Here is a 17,994-nt window from a genome sequence, read left to right on the forward strand (position 1 = left end):
CAAAATGTTTGTTGTTAAGCGAGAAACTACAAAATGGGCTTTCTTTGTTTCCCAGGACGGGTATCAAAACTCTGTTTTTAGTATTAACTTCAGACTTAAAGCTAAGCTTTTTGGGGAGGGGAAGAGTTGCTTCTTGTTAATATTGTTCGTTTAGGCCTACTTCACATACAATGTTACATAACGAGTCTAGATTTGATAGTATTTTATGTAACTTACAAGTTCTTTTTGGTTTAAGCTCTTTATGAGGAGAAACTTGTCTGTTTATGAATTAAGAATAGAGAAATAACTTGTAAGAATTAGTTTCCGGTAACTCGTTTGATTATAGAGAAACACTCTCAACTACTAAGTCACAAGTTGTTTCACTTTTCGGTGACACTACTCTCTAACGTGAGAATGGTTGTGGAAAACATGAACCCTTCCCTGACATGCACGTGTTGTAAAAAATCTTTACGGTGTATATATTTAGAAGTGGAATGAGAACACCGCTACAACAGCCTAGCTATCTCTACATTCCAAACCGAAGTGTCTTCTACGAAACGCTTCGAAGTAGAATTAACGGAAAGTAAGTGGCGTTTTAATGCAGGCACGGGTGTCTAATGATAAGTGAAACATCGTAATATTATCAAGATCTCGACTGTAATTGTCCTAACATGAGTGTTTCTAGTGAGAAGAGGGCGCTACTACAATTTCCACGGTGTCTTGTGCTATTAATATTAACTTTAAAAACTAAAAAAACATCAACCGCGAAATGAGAGACGCTAATTAAATATATATATATATATATTTTTTTTTGCGTTCTTAACCATCAACTTTAGAACGCACTGTTTCATCAGTTCGGTGTTCTCACTGTTAACGATATTTTCGGCCATAAACCCAATAATGGCTTGCGACGTTTGGCCAGTTTATGAGATTTAGACTATTCTTTAATCCATATACTGAGTTAACAGTTCAAACAAATGTGTGTGTTTTTTTATAATAAAGCTATAATAATGTAAAAATAAGTCAATATGTTGATCACCATGACCAATAATGTTAATGGAAGTAACATTAAAGAAACAATGGATAATACCTCTTACGGAATATAAACACTAGGCTGGAGCTATCGTCGATTGTTGTTAAGCAAAGTGTCATTATTATATTCATGTATAAACAAAACTTGTGTCAGTTCCTCCCCCAATAACGTCTTGTGACCAGTTAGAACCTGTTAAGCATTACTATGATTCTGCAATATAGACGCGTTATAAGAGTAATGATCAAATTCCAATATTCGATTGGAGTTGCCCTAAAAAGAACAGTTTACTAATTTCAAAATTTGGGAATGCTAGCGTAATGTGATTGGTTAATTTGTTTTAATTGACTGTAATGCAGTGGTTCCCAACCTTTTTTATGCCCCGCACCCCTAAAATTTTTTAATATATTCTCGCACCCCTCACAGTAATTATTTATTTAAGAATAAAGGTGAAGGTGGCCAAAACAAATGTTATCTCGCACCCCCTGGAACGTACCCCTGTACCCCTGGTTGGGAACCACTGTTGTAATGTTAATTATCAAACATCTGAAAGTATTTTCCAATATCACTAATACCTTTAAAGTAGATTCTAAAGTCGTATTAACACAAAACAAAAACTTCTGGAAGTATTTTTGAAGTTTTTTCAAAAGTTCCAGTTTATAAAAAAAATAACACCTGTTAGGAGCGTACATGAATCAAATTGTATGCACCAGAAAACTAACATCTGACATCGACGGAAAATACGACAAGCAACTGTAATTAATTAATATTACGTGATCTTACGATACCAGCAGGGGGTGTTTTTTAACCTCCGGCATTAGTTTTGTTTGCTAATAGTATGATCGTGTTTCACTTTACCAGCTACCGTATAATTAAGAAAAAGATATCGCACGGTTCTTGTATTCCTCGCTGTCAAGTTTCTTACGGTATTACGTCATTAATGTCCCACTCATGCGCAGTCACTCGACTGCTATTTCTTATATTGCCCCGTAATGATCTGGTGATTATAACTATAATATATTCTGCATTGTTAGGGAAATGAAAACTGTGGGTAATTGTACCTTCGAGGGAGTACTGGTGAAGTGTGTACGGTAGGTTATTTAAGATTTATCAATAATTATTTTTAAACGGACGATAATTATTTACAGAGAAATCCTGTTCAATTAATAAAGAGTAAGTGTATCACTTAAAATCTGTAACAACAGGTAATGAAGATGTAACAGGTGTAGCGATAACCAGTTACTTTGTAACATGTAGTAAGTGTAGCATGTACAAGGTATAACAACAGGTAATGAAGATGGGATAGGTATAGTGATAACTAGTTACTGTATAACGCACAATAAGTATAACAATAATCTAAATATATTTTTTCAGTAAAGATATCCACTGGTAATTCACTGGGGGGGGGGAATTGCTGTTCACCATTGCTTCCATATTTGATACAAAAATCGTATTGGTCTTATTAATTTGTGTACTAAATTTCTAAGATACAAAACACTTATTGTTTATCTTCTTCAAACATGTGGCTAAAGATGATGTTAATGGTCATTTCATGTCGTACCCATTCTCTTTCTAATATGTTACTAAATGCGTTGTTTTTATTCATTGGTTACTAGTCATTGTTAGTTAGGAAAGAAGGATTACGTTAGGTTTAGCGTAAACTACTGTCCAGTTTTTTTAAGAGCAAAAAAATGTGATTGGTGCAGGAACCAAAGTATTAAATGTTTGTCTTTTAGTCAGGGTAGATGCAATTCCGCCTTTAATATTAATTTGATTAACAGTATTGGTTAGAGTCCTCAGTATGCTGGCAGAGACAAAAGAAACATTTGCTCTCAGATTAGTATCCTTATTTGCAACAGTACTTGTTTATATACAGGACTTTTAGAATAATACAAAATAATTCTAATTGCAGACACCGAAACCTATTTGTTTAGAATTAAGCACAAAGCTACACAATGGGTTATCTGTGCACTGCCCACCACATGTATCAAAACACGGTTTTTAACGATGCGAGTCTGCAGACCGAAATCTGTAAGACTTTAGGCCTAATATTAGTTAAGCCTTTATTAGTTAATATGTGTTCAGTAGAGGTAATATTAACATTGTAACTTGTGAACGTTTTTTGCTTAAGTTTAGTTAGAGCTAAACTTAACCGTACTTGTTTGTTTGTTTTTTTGAATTTCGTGCAAAGTTACTCTAGGGTTATCTGCGCTATGCGTCCCTAATTTAGCAGTGTAAGACTAGACTCACTAGAGGGAAGGCAGCTAGTCATTACCACCCACCGCCAATTCTTGGGCTACTCTTTTACCATCGAATAGTGGGATCGATCGGCACATTGTAACGCTCCCTTGGCTGAAAGGACCAGCATGTTTGGTGTAACGGGGATTCGAACCCGCGATCCTTTAACAACCTGACCTTTCTAAGAACTTTAGGGTTTTACTGTGTTGTACAAAATGTTTACAAAAGCATATTTACGTCCACCTTTTGTTTAATTTCGTTGAAATAAAAGTGCGCGCGCATCTTCATCGCAAACAAAGACTGAATATTATTATAATCGATTATTATTTTCAATTTATTTTTATTTTGAAGATTAATTTGCAATGTTAGATTATCATATGGATGGATATTAGAAGAGATTATAGGGTAAGTGGTTTGGGTATCTCTGGTAGGGTAAAAATCCATAGAAACGGATTCTCTTTTTTTTTTTATTGACTTAGTGTTATAAACATTTGATATAAAACTAAGTAGTGAGTTATTGCAGTATCGAATAAATTATTATTAATGTTAATATTTTTATTTTAAAGACATGAAAATCTCTGTATGTCATTAATTTTAATACTAATATAGTTGTTGTTTTTCTTAATAGCTCGCAGCAAACATGATATAAAATCGGGTCTGTGTTTTTGTAGTTTTTGACAATTTTTAAGGCAAAATGGTAGAGGCTTGAGGCCCTCCATTCCACGTGGAGGTCACTGCTCGAGGGCTATCCACACTAATCATCCCCAGTTTAGAAGTAATAGACAGAGAATGCGGCTAGTCAACACCACGAACCGTTAACTTTTAGATAATCCTTACAAACAAATAGTGGGATTTCCCGTCATATTATAGCGACTTCACACCTAAAAGGGGAACGAACGTTTTGGTGGTGAGATTCAAACCCACGAACTGTAGATTCCCTGTTGTTGTTGTTTTGTTTTTCATGCGAGTCTATTAAATACTGATCGAACGTATACAAATTAGCCATTTCTCATTAGTTTCTTGTTACTATTGTCATTACGTTACCTAAATCATGGTTTCACGAAACTTATGTTTTTAGTGGTCTGCAATTACGCCTAATGAGAAAAAGAAATGAAATAAAATACGTATAATTCTTCTATATAAACTGTCCTCTTATTGAATGTGTAAATCCTATAACATTCGCGTTTCCAGCTACGTAATCTGTATTTCATATTTAAAGGTTATATACTATAATGTAGCCTTTTGTACACTACTAAAAGCCCGTAACATTTTTACAAAGATTTGGTTGGACCCTGATTTATCTAACTTGTATACGAAAAGTGTCCTGGAAATGTGAAACGTACTCTTGGACCCTAGGAAGTTGGGGACCACATCCAAGGACCTCTGGAAATTTTCACGGCGACCAATACTCAGGAAGTACATACTTAGGCAAGGAGGATATTAACATGGCTGGTAATCTTCTCTAATTGGGAGTAAACTAATAAAGTAAGGGGTGTTACACCCCAAAACACACGAAAGGGGACAAGATATTTAACGAATATTTTGTCGTGGACAGAAGACAATGTACGATATCGACAAGAACTGTGGGTGAGTGTCTAAGTATGTGATATTGAAACCAGTAGTAATTAGAACTGTATCATCTGATACGCTGAACAGACAAGAACAGTATATTAAATTAGATATTCATATTACTGGATTGATTTCTAATTTTGCTCTAAGTGCGTAGACCGAAAATTTAATATTAATAATTACAGTAATATTTTTTTAAAAAAAACAACAAAGTTCGTTATATTTAGCCAGAAATTATGTAGAGGGTAATAGGAGTATGTTAATAAACCAACATATGTCAAATAATCTTAGGAATTGTTAAGGGAATTATGACCACTTCATATTTTACAAGGGGACCGTGTATGAATTGCAAGCTTGGGCCCAAAGCAAGGTCTTAACACTTTTGTCTCTTTTCTGGAATTTCTCTCAGTTTATTGACTTTGCTGCTTAGTACAATCCAAAGAGATCTTTATTAATTAAAGAACAGTCTCCAACTCTCACTGTAGAATCTTAGAATTTTATGTCACAAAAAAGAAGTCTTCAAGCCTCGTTGTAATATCTTGTCAGTTTATGATCTATGTCACAAGACATAGATGTGTTCATGGACGTCTCATCACATTCTACAGTGAAGGTTGGAGGTTGTTCTTTAGTTACTAAAACATATCTGTGTTTAAACCTACTACCATTGATGCATAACACACATTCAGCAACTAATAATCATACAAAATACAGTTTGCTCCACTTGTCTCCCCATTATACATACAATAAAATGTTTGTATTCATGTAGGTATACTTTAATATTAATTATGTATGCCAATCTATAGTTGGATAAATATATTCTACATGGTAAAGGCATTTCCAACCTAAACAATTCCCGTGAACTTCAACAAATTCAGCTTTCTATAGCTGTACTGTTAACCGACGCCAGGATTCTAGCGTTGGTTATATATCTCTAATGTTCTAGTATTTCTTATTTGATCGCTTGCATTCTGTATCATGGACCTGATTACTAGTGTTCTGGTGTTGATAGAAACCATGTCAACGTTCTAGTATGTGTTGGTAAATGATCGCCAGCACTAGTGTTGATAGAGATAGAAACTAGTGTCTAATGTTACGATATCTGTTGGTACATGGTTGTCAGTATTAGTGTTGATAGAAACTCGTGTCTAACGTTCTAGTATCTGTTGGTAAATGGCTGTCAGTATTAATGTTGATAGAAACTCGTGTCTAACATTCTAGTATCTGTTGGTAAATGGCTGTCAGTATTAGTGTTGATAGAAACTCGTGTCTAACGTTCTAGTATCTGTTGGTAAATGGCTGTCAGTGTTAATGTTGATAGAAACTCGTGTCTAACGCTCTAGTATCTGTTGGTAAATGGCTGTCAGTATTAATGTTGATAGAAACTCGTGTCTAACGTTCTAGTATCTGTTGGTAAATGGCTGTCAGTATTAGTGTTGATAGAAACTCGTGTCTAACGCTCTAGTATCTGTTGGTAAATGGCTGTCAGTATTAATTTGATAGAAACTCGTGTCTAACGCTCTAGTATCTGTTGGTAAATGGCTGTCAGTATTAATGTTGATAGAAACTCGTGTCTAACGTTCTAGTATCTGTTGGTAAATGGCTGTCAGTATTAATGTTGATAGAAACTCGTGTCTAACGTTCTAGTATCTGTTGGTAAATGGCTGTCAGTATTAATGTTGATAGAAACTGGTGTCTAACGTTCTAGTATCTGTTGGTAAATGGCTGTCAGTATTAATGTTGATAGAAACTCGTGTCTAACGTTCTAGTATCTGTTGGTAAATGGCTGTCAGTACTAATGTTGATAGAAACTAGTGTCTAACGTTCTAGTATCTGTTGGTAAATGGCTGTCAGTACTAATGTTGATAGAAACTAGTGTCTAACGTTCTAGTATCTGTTGGTAAATGGCTGTCAGTACTAATGTTGATAGAAACTAGTGTCTAACGATCTAGTATCTGTTGGTAAATGGCTGTCAGTATTAATGTTGATAGAAACTAGTGTCTAACGTTCTAGTATCTGTTGGTAAATGGCTGTCAGTATTAATGTTGATAGAAACTCGTGTCTAACGTTCTAGTATCTGTTGGTAAATGGCTGTCAGTATTAATGTTGATAGAAACTCGTGTCTAACGTTCTAGTATCTGTTGGTAAATGGCTGTCAGTATTAATGTTGATAGAAACTCGTGTCTAACGTTCTAGTATCTGTTGGTAAATGGCTGTCAGTATTAATGTTGATAGAAACTCGTGTCTAACGTTCTAGTATCTGTTGGTAAATGGCTGTCAGTATTAATGTTGATAGAAACTCGTGTCTAACGTTCTAGTATCTGTTGGTAAATGGCTGTCAGTATTAATGTTGATAGAAACTCGTGTCTAACGTTCTAGTATCTGTTGGTAAATGGCTGTCAGTATTAATGTTGATAGAAACTCGTGTCTAACGTTCTAGTATCTGTTGGTAAATGGCTGTCAGTATTAATGTTGATAGAAACTCGTGTCTAACGTTCTAGTATCTGTTGGTAAATGGCTGTCAGTATTAATGTTGATAGAAACTCGTGTCTAACGTTCTAGTATCTGTTGGTAAATGGCTGTCAGTGTTAATGTTGATAGAAACTCGTGTCTAACGCTCTAGTATCTGTTGATAAATGGCTGTCAGTATTAATGTTGATAGAAACTCGTGTCTAACGCTCTAGTATCTGTTGGTAAATGGCTGTCAGTATTAATGTTGATAGAAACTCGTGTCTAACGTTCTAGTATCTGTTGGTAAATGGCTGTCAGTATTAGTGTTGATAGAAACTCGTGTCTAACGCTCTAGTATCTGTTGGTAAATGGCTGTCAGTATTAGTGTTGATAGAAACTCGTGTCTAACGCTCTAGTATCTGTTGGTAAATGGCTGTCAGTATTAATGTTGATAGAAACTCGTGTCTAACGCTCTAGTATCTGTTGGTAAATGGCTGTCAGTATTAATGTTGATAGAAACTCGTGTCTAACGTTCTAGTATCTGTTGGTAAATGGCTGTCAGTATTAATGTTGATAGAAACTCGTGTCTAACGTTCTAGTATCTGTTGGTAAATGGCTGTCAGTATTAATGTTGATAGAAACTCGTGTCTAACGTTCTAGTATCTGTTGGTAAATGGCTGTCAGTATTAATGTTGATAGAAACTCGTGTCTAACGTTCTAGTATCTGTTGGTAAATGGCTGTCAGTATTAATGTTGATAGAAACTCGTGTCTAACGTTCTAGTATCTGTTGGTAAATGGCTGTCAGTATTAATGTTGATAGAAACTCGTGTCTAACGTTCTAGTATCTGTTGGTAAATGGCTGTCAGTATTAATGTTGATAGAAACTCGTGTCTAACGTTCTAGTATCTGTTGGTAAATGGCTGTCAGTATTAATGTTGATAGAAACGCGTGTCTAACGTTCTAGTATCTGTTGGTAAATGGCTGTCAGTGTTAATGTTGATAGAAACTCGTGTCTAACGCTCTAGTATCTGTTGGTAAATGGCTGTCAGTATTAATGTTGATAGAAACTCGTGTCTAACGTTCCGATATCAGTTGGTAAATGATCGCCACAACTAACGTTGGTAGAAACTAGTGTCTAATGTGTTATAATAATATTTCACATTAAGCTTTGCTCATCCAGTGGCACAGCAGTATATCTGCAGACAACAACGTTCGATACCCGTGGTGGGAGAACACTGATAGCCCATTGTGCTTAACTTTAAACAAGAACACCAAGCTTTACTTCATAGACGTACCGTTTTAGTAGAGAAATAACTTCTGCTATCGAAAGTTTTTGAAGTCGCAATACTTACGTACATTTCTAGTGGTGGATAGTTATATCTCTGTACTAATCAAACAAGTACAAAAGTAATAGAGATGCTCCTGAAAGTTGTATGGTGACAGAACTCGAGCTCTTGGGCGGTACATCTTGTCAGAACACTTAAAATATAAATAAACCTACAGGATTAAAATAGTACAATAAGAAAGAAAACCGATTATCTAAACAAACCTAACCCGAGAGCTTTGAGGAACCATTGTTTCTTTTTCTTTAACTTCTGAAGGAGAAAGCTTCTCTTCCTTAGGTAATGTGGTTAGAGAGTTGTGGATAACTTTTGAACTTTACTAAAGATAAATTTGAAATATTTCAAAGGTCATACTTACGATACTTCAGTTTCACAAGAGAGGGGCAGGAGGAATGCGTCGGTAACATTTTGTTTGGAGAGTTTTATTTGTTTCAGTTGTACATTTATTTACACAGCGTGTAGTTTTACTTGAGTTGTACGTTTGTCTAAAGAGCATGTACTTTTATTTCTTTGAGTTATATGTTTGTCTTAACGGCGTGTAGTTTTACTTGCTTGAGTTGTACATTTGTGTAAAAAGGGTGTAGTTTTATTTGTTTGAGTTGAACGTTTGTCTAAAGGTTGTGTAGTTTTATTTGTTTGAGTTGAACGTTTGTCTAAAGGTTGTGTAGTTTTATTTGTTTGAGTTGAACGTTTGTCTAAAGGTTGTGTAGTTTTATTTGTTTGAGTTGAACGTTTGTCTAAAGGTTGTGTAGTTTTATTTGTTTGAGTTGAACGTTTGTCTAAAGGGCATGTAGTTTTATTTGTTTGAGTTGAACGTTTTTCTAAAGAGCATGTAGTTTTAGTTGCTTGAGTTGTACGTTTGTCTAAAAAGCGTGTAACATTAATCACGGAGATGATAAATTTGATCACATGCTACTTTAACCTCCCCCAGTTGTTTGTAGCAAGTTTGTAAGTTTATAACATACAAACGGGGTTTCGATACTCGTAGTGGATAGAGCACAGACAGCTTATTGTGTAGCATTGAGCTGGAGAACAATTAACAATTAATAATGAGTAACCAACTTTTAGAAAACCCAAATAATTAATCTCTTTGTGTTATTGATGATTTATTGTTAAACAACTGATCATTTTGTATTATTGATGATTTATTGTTAAACAGCTAATCGCTTTGTGTTATTGGTGATTTCTTGTTAAACAGCTGATCGCTTTGTGTTATTGGTGATTTCTTGTTAAACAGCTGATCGCTTTGTGTTATTGGTGATTTCTTGTTAAACAGCTGATCACTTTGATTTATTGTTAAACAGCTGACCGCTTTGTGTTATTGGTGATTTAATGTTAAACAGCTGATAACTGTGTTATTCATGATTTATTGTTACACAACTGAATAATTTGTGTTATTGGTGTTTTCTTGCTAAACAACTGATCACTTTGACTTATTGATGGTTTATCAAGTGTACGGTGCTCTTTATTTAAATGAAGGTAAATAATTATATATATAGTTTTGCAGTATGTGCAGCATTATCTAAACCGTAAATATTTATGGTCATTGTTTGGAGCTTAAAATAGCCTAATTTAAAGTATAATAGTATTTTTGCTTTTTTCTGGCCTTACGCCAAACATTTGCTCTTCGCTGTGGCTCAAACTGTTCGTGAAATATTTTGTATTCGCTGGAGATGTGAGACTTGGCGCCGTTTAAATAAGAAATTTGTTGTTTTTACGCTAGGGAGCAAAACAGATACAAGATGATTCGATACTGTGGCATAAGTTGGATTGGCAAGTGTCCCAGTTACTAGTCCTACATAGGAAAATAAAAAGTAACCATTCACGTAAATATTCTCTATTTAGGAAAATAAATAAACAAAATTTCTTGTACAACTAAAGATTTTGTTTTCTAATTCACCGTGTGAGAACAGAATAAAGCAAAATGCTTTAAACGTTTTAATGCTCTTCGACGTGTATATCATCTGAGCACGCCACCTGCAAACGGTATTATAACATTTCAACACAGCAACTGTTGGCAGCTATACAGCAGATGGTTGAGTAACTTGATAAAAGTGTATCACAGTTGAGCTCGCTTCCAGGAGGCAATATTTTTAGCGTAGTACTTTTGCTAAAGAACAACAATGCATGCCATAATTACAGTTTGGTTTGGCTCTGAATTTATGTGTCTAGCTCTTGGTATTATACATTCCTCCAGTAATAGTTACTGTAAAGTGTTCTAAGTAATATCCGTTATTGGTGCAACGAGAGATTCAGGGCTATCGAAATAGCCCGGACAAATAAACTGTCTTTCCAAACTTCAACAGACCTTTAACTAGGAGTTCAACAAGAGTTAGTTAAAAGTCAAAGTATAATTTAACACACACTGCATTACAAACAAATATTAGGACAGAACACTCCATACTGGATTGACCCTCGCTTATCCCATGATACACTTCAGAATAGGGTTTATAAGGATTAGCACCATCCACAAACAGTTAATTGTAATCAATTCCACGAGTAAAGGATTTATTTATTTTAGCGTAATGCTACACAGTGGGCTTTTTTGTGCTGTTTTGGTAGCAGGAAAGGAGCCCTGAGGCTTAGACTGAGTCGTCGAGAGAGGGATGGTGGTGGTATGAGGAAAATACTCCATGAATCTTCAAAGTGTATTGAATACAGCGTTTCATTTCTTCTACTCAGATTTAAATCCATCGTTCAAGCGTATTATCTATTCCATATGAAAACATTTTAAATGTAGCTTTCAATTTATGGCCCAAGACTTTTTTTTTTTTTTAAGAGTTTTAACGCTACAGACCAACATATTTGTTCTGCTCAGGGATTTCTGTGGCGCAAAATTTCGCAGATGGACTACAATCTTTAGGTTAAGTATTAGTAAAGATGACTTGAACATCGAAATTAGAAAACAGAATAGAAAACAACGAACGTTCAATTTGACATAATCATTGTTTTCTCTTGATAAATGGGTTATGGGTAAGACGGCAACTTTAAGGGTACATTACTGCATTGTAACGACCTCTAACAACGGTTTTGAAAGCATTATGATGTGAGAATGTTTTATTGGGTTTTATAGCTAATAATTAAGACAGCCCATAATGTCCTTTCTCGTATCGTGACGTCATGAACAATTTTCACTGAATCCATGACAACAGATCAAACTTCTTTACACATTATATTTCACCATTTATTTGAGACAAAAGGCTTCAGAATCCGCTTTTCCCAGTCATACATTCAACTTAACTACAATTTTATCAAATATACTCTGGCTAGATCGCCACTCTGACCTGAATTCATGTAAACCATGAGACTGAAGATATACTCTAGCCATATGATCAACCTGACTTGAATTCATGTAAATCATGAGACTGAAGATATACTCTAGCCATATGATCAACCTGACTTGAATTCATGTAAATCATGAGACTGAAGATATACTCTAGCCATGTGATCAACCTGACTTGAATTCATATAAACCATGAGACTGAAGATATACTCAAGCCATGTGATCAACCTGACTTGAATTCATGTAAACCATGAGACTGAAGATATACTCTAGCCATGTGATCAACCTGACTTGAATTCATCTAAATTATGAGACTGAAGATATACTCTAGCCATATGATAAACCTGACTTGAATTCATATAAACCATGAGACTGAAGATATACTCTAGCCATATGATCAACCTGACCTGAATTCATTTGAACCATGAGACTGAAGATATACTCTAGCCATATGATCAACCTGACTTGAATTCATCTAAATCATGAGACTGAAGATATACTCTAGCCATATGATCAACCTGACTTGAATTCATCTAAATCATGAGACTGAAGATATGCTCTAGCCATATGATCAACCTGACGTGAATTCATCTAAATCATGAGACTGAAAGTCTCTAAGTCTTCGAATTTACAACGCTAAAATCAGGAGTTCGATTTCCCTTGGTGGATACAACAAATAGCTCAATGTGGCTTTACTATAAAAAAAAAAAAAAAAGTACACCCTTATGAATGCTCCGAACCGCCGCCTGAGGGGTATAAAGAAAATATTTCAAATTATTCCTATATGTATATTAAGTTACTTTCAAGGAGGGAAATGGGTAATATTTTACAAGTTGGGAACAAGTGAAACTTTGAATTCCAAATATGGTCCTATTCTCTACTGACATGGAGCAAGACATGCTTCAAGGATACTACTGTTTGTGGTATGCATATAACGTATAATTCAAGCTTTGAAGTTCTTTCTTCACCCACGTGAGAAAGGACAAACCTTAAACCTAAAAAAAAAAAAAAAAAAAACCGTTACAGAAGACATTGACAGTGGTATAATTAAGATATATAAATTACTCGAGAGTAGCCTTTAAAAATATGTAGTGTTGTTGTTTTTATTTTAATACAACTCATGTAAACACTATTTAGGTTTAAATACCTTAATAGTTTGTGTTACGGCATCTGTATATTCCAGTAATCTTTGCTGATATTGTGTTGGAATTATAACAAAGATGAAAACAACACGCCTTTCTATCTAACTTCTATAAAACATCTCTCATATGGTAACCCTAACTTAACTATAATTGCCGTTATTAATTTTTATCGTTGTTACAGGCTACACTTATGAGATAGATTCAAAGCCCGCCGGAGAAAAAGAACACGAACTGTGAACGTTACACCACACGTTGGTGATAAACCTCATCTTTATGGCAAAAAGGAATTTTTTCATTCTCCATTCTCTTGTCACCCTATCCATCTTTTGGTGTGTGAAAGGACAAAATGTTTATCACCTGAGAGATCGTTACGACAGTCTTCGATACGTTGTCTTCGATGACCGAAATCTTGTCACAACAGAGAAAAAAGCTGAGGTTTGTGGATAATATTGGATAATTATTATTTTATGGAATAGTGTTTTTGTAAGTAACGTTGTTTTAACATAGAAAAACGAATGAATTAGATAACGGTGCGAGAATTTGAAATTTGTTGAAAGTATGGAAAGTACAATAGTTCAACAAAAGGTGCTCTTTAAGCCTTAAAACCTTTAATTATTTAATCACAGCCATATTTAGAACTATACGAAAATATAAATAACTGTATAAAGTAGACTGACTCAAAACAAGTTCAGAATCCTAGTTTCTTTTAATTTGTTTAATAACCAATATCTTAGTCGTTAACTTGTTTTTAAACAAATAAACATCAACGTCATGAAACTGTGCCTGCAGCCCGTCTTTCGTTACGTGTATCCAAATAAACTTGTGAAAAGTGATAGATACTTACTTGTATTTATATAAATACAAGATATAACTGACGTACATTTTTATGGGTGTTAACATTTATCTACCAGTCATCTCTCAGAGACATGCGTTTCGGGATTTCTTTGGTCGCGTTTCTTTAGGTTATTTAGTAGTTTGGGAATTATCTGAACTTTTATAAACCACATTAATCTCAGACGTAATAATTTACGTCATTCATAGTGGGAGTAGATAAGTTATTAATTTAAGAAGAGATGTTGAATTAGAAACCCTAGAGCTAGCTTATACTTTCATAGCGCCACCTTCTGGGAAAATGGGAGGCAAGCGGTCATTAGGTTAAAGCGATTCTCGGAAATGTTCGAAAATCGTCCTAGGCTGTTTGATTGAGAGCTGTATTTGTTTATCTTCATACAAGCTCCAGTGACTGAAGGTTGTATACATAAGCATATAAACCTCCCAGTTTGTATCTTTTCTCATCTATACCGCAAAGCTGCACACGTCACGGAACCTGAGAACTCGCTTTCATTTGAATGTCGGTCAGCCGCATTGAACATAACAGCTTATGCTGTAAGATAAGATAGTTTTATGTGTTGAACTTGGATAGTTGAAAAAAAAAACAACAACAACGAGTTCTATGGCTATCATATGCTCAACTGTGTAGTTAGTACACAACGCAGTTCTAAGTCGAAACTCGAATTAAAATCTAATCTCGAAAGAATACGAAAATAAAAATGGCTAAAAGAAAAACTACGTGATATGTAATTTTACTAATTTTTGAGCAACAACTTCCATACCAAGCTCTGCCCTTGGTTAAAACGCAATAGATCCGTTAAAAGTACAGAAGTAATTGTGAACTCTCAGTATCATAATGGACTTTCTTTATGAAGTCTTGTAACGTGGTTTAAATATCTCACCTTAAGTTTTTTTAAGTTAATTTAAGTAAACTTCACTCCTTCAGTTTTCTACAAAGATTGTTGTGTGATAGGAATTAGTTGTTTGTTCGCACAAATTTCCACAATATGCTATTTGTACTGTGCCCACCACGGGTATCGAAGACCCGGTTTTTACGGTTTGAACGACAGGAGAGTGGATCGGAAATTAGGGTGTGTGGAAGTCGAGTCGATAAACTTGGCAGAAATGGCAAAGTAGTTGCGTCACTTCTTGTTCAAAGCAGCCCATTTCACAGTAGAAATGTGGTTCAGATTTCTACTGTCTAAATGTGGTACATTTAATGCATTAAACTTAATAATAATCTTGAATTTGCTTCCACAGAAAACTACGTCCTACAAAATATTTAATTGTGAGATACTTCTCTACTGAGAGTTAAGCGCTTAGTCTAACCTAGAATAAACACAGCGTGTAACGCTTGCTAAGCCTGATATATTCAACGTAATCTTAACTAATGTTTTACTGAAAACAAGAGAAGAATATATTTACAGTCTGAAAAAAATGCTAAATTCCATAAAATTCGCGACATTCCAACAGACGAGATCAATGTTATGTTTTCAGTTGAAGAAACAGATGTCAATGTTTACATCAGGGTTAGGAAACTGACAGTGAAGAACATTCTCTCAATCTCTTTAAGAGCATACAAAATAAATGCTTTTTAGCTAGTTTTTTTGCCCGCAATAGAGATATTTAATAACTGCCGCTGAGTATCAACTTTGTTGCTTTGTTATTTTTTTTCAATTTCGTATAAAATTACACGAGAGCTATCTACGTTAGTCATCCCTCATTTAGCACTGTAAGATTAGAGGGAAGGCAGCTAGTCATCACTACCCACCGCCATTTCTTGGACTATTCTTTTACCAACTAATAGTGGTAACGGTCCCCTGGCTGAAAGAGCAAGCATGTTTGGCGTGAGAGGGATTCGAACTCGCGACCCTCCGATTACGAGTTAAGCTCCCTAACCACTTGGCCATTCCGGTACCAGGTTTGTTGCCCGTCTAGAATAAAAACTGCAACGCTAATCTATAAGTTCTATTGTTAATGTCCTTTACTGCGTGGTCTGTTCTGTGTATAGAGTTGTACTGTGTGTGTAATTCTTCGAAATATGAAGTACAAGACGACCCAGGAGAATCCTTGCACCTAAAGTAATTATATCTTAAAACTAATAATTTCCAGAAGATTTAGTTTCGTCAAAGGATCACAGAGAACCAAACGTTTGATTCAGGAAAGTCCGGACCTGATATAGAATGCTTCAGGAAATGCCAGATATTCGAAATGCTTTCTGCCCACCAGCATGCGAAACTTAATCCTAAATCAAGCTACTGCGTGCGTTCTTCACGTATTTTTAAACGAAGGAAGACAGAATTAACCCGAGCTTAAGAAAAAGTGAATTAAAAACACACTTACAATGGTTTAACTCTTCTGAAGAAATATTACTTTTGACAATATGAAATTTACTACCCTTACGACAAGCACTCTCCAGCTATTATACTATTAAATATAGGATGTGGTTGTTTGTTTTATTATTAATAAATGCTGTGACTCTCGTATGTTTGTAGTGTTCTTTTAATTTTTTTTCGTGACGTTCGTACTTTCTATTTTTGTTGTCGCTTACCCCGCCCCACTGACTGAGCGGCATATCGTTAAACTTGTTATTGCGCTAAAAATTCGGGTTTCCATAGACGTGATTTAATTAACTATCTTACACTTGGCTGGATTTAAGAAGATCGCGATGTTGGATTAGTCTCACCACTGGTGACAACGCTAAAACCAAACGGTTCTTCCTTTCCAGGAAGTACTTACTCGTTACGGATACCTTCGATGTGGGTCCAGAAAAAAGCGGGATGTGGTATTCCACATCGGAAATATGAGCGAAGCCTTTCCGGAAGATGCACGCTCTACCCAGTCCTGCTCGGAAACCGATGTCGAGGAAGCGATCCGACGGTATCAAAGGACGTACAACATGCCGGAAACCGGCCGACTGGATACGGAGACAATGCGAGTAATGAGCGAAGCACGGTGTGGTAATGCCGATGATGAATCGGCAGCCGTTCCATTTCAACCGCTAAAAAACAGACAGGACCTCTGTAAGTACCTCTGTAAAATAAAAGGGCCTTGTTTGTTTTGTTAGAGAGGATATATTCTTCCTGATAATTTCTTTTATACTTTTTCACTTACAAGAAAGAAAACATAAGTTCGAATTAATAATTTCGTTACTTCGCAATTTCATTTTAAGTCACTTCACTTTAGCCAAGTTACAAGTGTAAAATACACCCGTCATTTTGATTTCCTTAAATGCTTTGAAACGTTTCGCATTTGGTATTAGTGTTATAAATTCTCGAATGTTTGAATCGCGTAAAATTTCATTTTATTATTACAGATTCTATTTTAGCGCCACCTATTAGTCGAATAAAAAGAGATATTCCGCAAGGTCCAACATTGCAAGAACTGATTCTTCGAAAAATAAGCTTAGCTTCTCCGGCTGAACCACAATATGTGATTCCAGTCGCTCCCGGAACCACAGCATCAAGAAGACGTAGATGGTTGAAAAATTACATGAAACAAGTTGAGACTGGTGAGCTGGATGAAAAAGTTAAACAAAGTTACGAACACATTCAAGACCGGAAGAAACGTTCTACTGTAACTGGTTTTGAAGATCAGGCGTTTACAACGGTAGGTTAAGAACCGAGAGCTATGCAGGTTCGGCTAAACTTAATGGACAAACAAAAATAACCGTAATCTATGAGCATAAAATCATCCCCGGTGTTTGTATAAATTAGTTAAGAAGATTCAACACCAGGTTGCGCGGTAGGAAAGTTTTTCTAATCATCCCAACTGTATTTTTGTAAGAAAATGATTGGACAAGTATGAGTGTTGAAATCGTTGAAACAAGATTTTGATGTAAGATGTGGCAAATAATTGAAGTTAACAATAAGATCTTAACGTATTGTTAATTTTGACACTCGCTTAGCGATATTAAGTGTATTGTTTGTTTCATTTTCATTTTGCGCAAACTTACACGAGGGCTATCTGCTCTAGCCGTCCATAATTTCGCAGTGCAAGATTAGAGGGAAGGCAGCTAGTTATCACCACCCACCGCCAACTCTTGGGCTACTCTTTTACCAACGAATAGTGGGATTGACCGTAACATTATGACGCTCCCACGGTTGAAAGAGCGGGCAAGTTTGGTGCGA

At 35.4% G+C, this 17,994-nt stretch overlaps 1 protein-coding gene across 3 annotated transcripts in view; it reads left to right on the forward strand.

The window, feature by feature from the left end:
- LOC143223724 (matrix metalloproteinase-21-like) overlaps positions 1-17,994 on the forward strand; it is a 59,745-nt gene that overhangs the window by 13,135 nt on the left and 28,616 nt on the right. The window contains exons 2-5 of one of the 3 annotated variants that reach the window (XM_076452064.1): positions 2,044-2,100; positions 13,215-13,468; positions 16,593-16,887; positions 17,181-17,473. In XM_076452064.1, the coding sequence (XP_076308179.1) occupies positions 13,307-13,468; positions 16,593-16,887; positions 17,181-17,473 (750 nt within the window). In that variant the 5' untranslated portion in view covers positions 2,044-2,100; positions 13,215-13,306. Of the gene's footprint in view, positions 1-2,043; positions 2,101-4,582; positions 4,835-13,214; positions 13,469-16,592; positions 16,888-17,180; positions 17,474-17,994 lie in introns of those variants that run through there. The other 2 variants (XM_076452065.1, XM_076452063.1) reach the window with 2 other exon arrangements.

This window comes from Tachypleus tridentatus, chromosome 8 (genome assembly GCF_004210375.1).
Source record: "Tachypleus tridentatus isolate NWPU-2018 chromosome 8, ASM421037v1, whole genome shotgun sequence".
NCBI classification, from domain to species: Eukaryota; Metazoa; Arthropoda; class Merostomata; order Xiphosura; family Limulidae; genus Tachypleus; species Tachypleus tridentatus.